At 34.1% G+C, this 5,009-nt stretch overlaps 1 protein-coding gene across 1 annotated transcript; it reads left to right on the forward strand.

Moving 5' to 3' along the window:
- The first annotated feature begins 986 nt into the window (after positions 1–986).
- On the forward strand, positions 987–3,442 carry LOC111918964 (uncharacterized). Its single transcript, XM_023914580.3, has 5 exons — positions 987–1,779; positions 1,928–1,985; positions 2,082–2,165; positions 2,251–2,386; positions 2,860–3,442. Exons 1-5 carry the CDS (start codon positions 1,065–1,067, stop codon positions 3,136–3,138), a joined length of 1,272 nt encoding a protein of 423 aa, XP_023770348.1. The 5' UTR covers positions 987–1,064; the 3' UTR covers positions 3,139–3,442.
- Positions 3,443–5,009: the final 1,567 nt, after the last annotated feature.

The following is a 5,009-nucleotide window of genomic DNA, read 5'->3' on the forward strand; positions in this document are numbered from 1 at the left end:
CCTCATAACCTTCACCAAAAATCAAGGATTCCTCTTCGATTTCATCGGTCAAAACTTCCACAACTCCATAATCGTAACTGTTAATTTGATGGTTACCCACATTAAGGTCTTGCTGTTCTTCGTCTCAAGAAAAACCTAATTTCACCTTATACACCCACAACACTTAATCAATTTACAAGAGAATAAAGTTTCAACAATGCTATCTCTCCTAATTCGAAACTCTTTTGAGTAATCAGAAGCAACAAGGATGATTAGCTTTTTCGATGGTTTCAAATGTATCACCATTTGAGCTCTTAAAATACTCCCTCCGGTAATACGCTCTTGCAATAGGTTTCAAAGATGCCATTGTACCAAACTCGAAACGAAATCCACAAAGATCAAATACTTCGATTATTTGAAAGATCTTTGGCGGGTTGTACCCGATGATAAAAATCCAATTTGATTGCACCCCACAAATCGAAAAGCTTCGATTTTGAAACAAATTCGGTATAAATTAGGGAATAACAGAAGAACACAAGAAATTAACAACGACTAAGATGGAATATGATGGAGACCGGTGACTTTGGGATGAATGATCGATTGAGGGATTAAATTTTACCCTCAAAACCTAAACAATTTCTAGCAAAAAAAAAAAAAATGAATAAGATTTAATTTTGGATATAATGCGTAAAGGGTATTTTGGTAAATTTATATGTATTTTTGATTTATAAATATAGTTTAGAGTGTTAAATTGATTTATAACTCATTAAATTATAAAATTAGATATAAATGTGAGATTTGTAGGTTAATAAGGACGTATACTTAATTAAGAACTTTAAAAAGATACAGAGGTAATGATTAAGCTTTTTAAGGACATGTATGAAAATTTCTCGAAAAATTATTAGTTAGCGCATAAAAATAAATATTTTGATAGAAATAATAAAAGTCATTAGTACTTTATTAACCACCCACCTTATCATTTTGGTTTTAGTATAAATAAACACCATCTCATCCACGCTAAACCCTTACTCCAACACAACCATTACCTTGTTGCCACCAATACCTACCTTCCTCCTTCGTCAATCATGTGTTCTTCAAATTCGAAATTGCTGCAATCATCTTATGTTGCTACTCCGGCCACCACAACTGTCTCCGACATCAATGGCCGCCCGGTACTACAGCCAGCCACATCCAACCGAGTACCACTAAACGCTCCACTTTTCGAAAGACGTTCCCTCAAAAAAACCCTCTCCCTGCCAAAATCCATCTCCATGGTTCCATCCCCGACGCCACTTCACACCAAAACAAACCAACCCCCGATCTCCCCCAAACTAAAATCTCCACGGCAGCCGGCGGTCAAGCGAAGCGGTAACAACCACAGCAACGATATGATGACTTCAAGCTCTGACAAGCTTGTACTACCCTTACCCACAAAATGTACAACCCCCAAATCCGTGATTCCGGTAAAAAAATCCAAGAAATGTGCTGTTACCAGTGACCATGATCATCGTTTGCATAATTCTGTGGATACCACCACCAGCACCAGTCCTAATTCGTTGGTGGTTAAGTATTCATCGGCGGCAATTGTTGATTCTCCGGGGAGTATTGCGGCGGCAAGGAGAGAACAAGTGGCGGTGATGCAGGTTCAGAGGAAAATGAGGATCGCTCACTATGGTAGATCTAAATCTGCTAAGTATGATAGCTGCAGCAAGCTCACATCTTACAATTTTGATCCAAATTCTCTTACTTCCGCGATTGTTAGAGATGAGAAAAGATGCAGCTTCATCACTCCTAATTCAGGTAAATTTCATTCAACTCTATATATAGTAACCCCAAAAATCCATAAAAAAATTCTATTTTTTATTTGTTAATTTATCATTTTTTATTAAAGTTAATACGTTTTTTTTTTTTTTTTTTTTTTTTTTTTTTTTTTTTTTTTTTGTGACAGACCCGATATATGTCGCATACCATGACCAAGAATGGGGAGTTCCAGCTCATGACGATAAGTAAGCACCCGAAACTCAACCGGCATCAAATATTAAATGTTAGTATATTTTTCAGTATAAAGTGTTTACTAACAAAATTTGGTTGTGTTTATGAAGGGTGTTGTTTGAACTATTGGTTCTAACGGGTGCTCAAGTCGGATCGGATTGGACTTCTGTTCTAAAGAAAAGACAACAATTTAGGTTGGTTTTGTGTTTTGAATCTTGAATTTATGGAACTGGTAATTAAATATTCCATAAATAATGAATCGTGTTATGTAATTTATAGGGAAGCTTTTTCGGGTTATGATCCGGAAATTGTGTCAATGTATTCGGAGAAAAAAATAACATCAATCAGCACTGAATATGGCATCGAACTCAGTCTTGTCCGAGGTGTCGTTGACAACTCTAAATCTATTATTCAGGTACCTTAATTACTCTTATTTTTTCGTTTTTTTATTAAATATGATAGACATTAATTATTTATGTATAATATTACTATAACTAAATAAATGAATAAAGAATATTATTTATAATTAATATTTACAATAATATTTTTTATAATTAATACTTCAGTTAATGTTTTTATATCTGTATTTAGGGTACATGTTAAAAATTTCTTTGTTTTTTATATAAGTTTTTATTCCCGGTGAAAGTTAAGGTTGAAAAATCGATAGAATTATGTAGATTTTTTTTTTTCTGTTTGTACGCCTTTTATTTAATATTTTTATACTATAGTTATGTAGAATTTTCAGAATATGTAATAAATAAATTGATAATATGATGTGACATGCTACACCTACATTACAAGAATTAATAAAATATGTTGTCATTTTTTTAATATAACAATCAGTTAAATTAATATCGTTTAATATTTAACTTTTTAACATTATTACAGATCAATAAAGCATTCAGATCATTCGACAATTACATATGGGGATTTGTAAACAACAAACCGATCACAACACAATACAAATCAAGTCAGAAGATACCCGTAAAGACATCGAAATCCGAAGCCATAAGCAAAGACATGGTCAAAAGAGGATTCCGACAAGTGGGTCCCACCGTCATTCACTCGTTCATGCAAGCAGCCGGCCTCACAAACGATCATCTGACCACTTGCCCTCACCACCTTCGATGCACCACTTTAGCATCGTCGACGACACTATGCCCTTAATCCATGTTAATTAAATACACGTTCTAGTTAGTGCCCTACAAATTAACATTTTATTTTATCGCTAACATGACATACAACCCTGGTTTTTGTTTTTGTTTTGGATTTGTGGTTTGTATTTGTTGATGTGGTTTATTTTCACTCATTTACTAGTGTGTATTGGAAAGGTTTAATTTATGAAGATAACTGTATAACCGATATTAACCCGAGTGGGTGATGTATTATTATAATAGGATTGATATGTGTGGTTTGATTGGGTGTAAAATTGATTTTGAGTTGAAATAAAGAGATGTGGATCATGTGACAACGCATGTGGAAGAATGGAATATGGAGCATGTGCTTGCCTTGGTAACCGCCTGTCTGTCATTTAATCATGTTGCTTTACTTTTGTGTGGCAGCCTAGCAACGGGACCACCAAAGTCAAATAGGAAATGCCACACATTGCTATATCATTGCAAGATGTTCCACTTATTTGTTGTTGTTATTATTATTTTTATTTTAAATTAGTAATGAACTTTGAAGGGTTGTCTAAGAAATGGTTGATGGACAATTAAGAGGGTTTGTGGATAAATTACTTTATAGCTCATTACATTATTGTCGTGGGAATGAAATGTTTTTGCACAAGTGTTTGTGATAAGCAATATAAACAATAACCAATAAGTAAGGGGAGAGATGCTTATTAAAATCAACTTATTTAGTTTATTCCTACCATAATAAGTTGATTTTTAAGGATTTTTATTCAAACACTTAAACTTAGTTTATTGTGGTAGGAATAAACAATAAGCAATAAACATCCTCTCTTTTCCCTATCCAAACACCCCCTAAATATCTATAAGATATGTGAAAAAATATTCACGATAAAAAAAATTAGAAGTTGTGAATAAAACTATTATATGGTCATGGTTTAATTTATAATGTGTGTAAAAGTTATAGCACCCTAACTTTTAAGATAAATTAAATAACAAAATAATCGTTCTAACATATCTCAGGACCAATTCCATCAATTACTATTTTCTAAACTATAGCAGAAGTAAATACAATAAAATAAAATCTTCAACTTCAACTGAACAACTTCAGATCTATGTACTTGCCAAACTCTTTTGTTCTCTCCTTGATTAACCCTTCTTGTCCTTCCCACTACCACTCGATACATTGTTTTCTAGGTTGCGTATATTTAAGGTTTCTAAATGGGTAAGCCTATATAGCCTAGTGAGTTTGTGGTTTTCATACATATTTATCAAGTATAATTCCTTTCATTTTCTTTCCATCATTTGTGACACACTTATAGAACTACTGTCATTATTTATACGGAACGAGTCTCTCCGTCGGACACAACAAATATGCTTACGGCTAGTTAATCAGAGCGTAAGCTCTCCGTCACGTATTCACACCTTAGACAACGACTAATAATAAGATTGTGTAATTTATACACATGTTCCCTATATATGTGCTGTTAGAATTGGGGTATAGAAAAACTTGGAAATTCTGAGAATTGTGGCTTTCACTTTCAGATTAAAGTATTTGGGTGGTACTCCAAATCTTTAATTGGATAAGACTCAGAATTGAGAGAAAACAGAAGAGAGAATGTTTTGATGTTATGAAGAAGAAGTGTACCAACCACAGATTCGGATATAATCATATAACAGAAAACTTCCTGTCTTAAAACTGCCACATGACAGTTTTATGTCCAAAAACTGTCTACAAACGGTTACAAACAACCTTAAATCCGGGTCTAGAATATGGATCACAAAGCTGGGTACATTTATCAAAAATCCGGGTCTAGAATATAAATCCCAGCTTGGGGCTCTGCCCCTTGGACCCCACCAGGGGCTGCCGCCCCTTGGACCCCGCTCCCAGGGGCGCTGCCCCTGGAA

This window comes from Lactuca sativa, chromosome 3 (genome assembly GCF_002870075.4).
Source record: "Lactuca sativa cultivar Salinas chromosome 3, Lsat_Salinas_v11, whole genome shotgun sequence".
Taxonomy (NCBI): Eukaryota; Viridiplantae; Streptophyta; class Magnoliopsida; order Asterales; family Asteraceae; genus Lactuca; species Lactuca sativa.

Excerpts from the sequence above, each read along its gene's own strand:
- LOC111918964 (XM_023914580.3), top strand. The coding sequence starts at position 1,065 with ATGTGTTCTTCAAATTCGAAATTGCTGCAATCATCTTATGTTGCTACT. Across the intron at positions 1,780-1,927 it reads CTTCATCACTCCTAATTCAG|ACCCGATATATGTCGCATAC; the intron begins GTAAATTTCATT and ends TTTTTGTGACAG. Across the intron at positions 2,387-2,859 it reads ACTCTAAATCTATTATTCAG|ATCAATAAAGCATTCAGATC; the intron begins GTACCTTAATTA and ends ACATTATTACAG.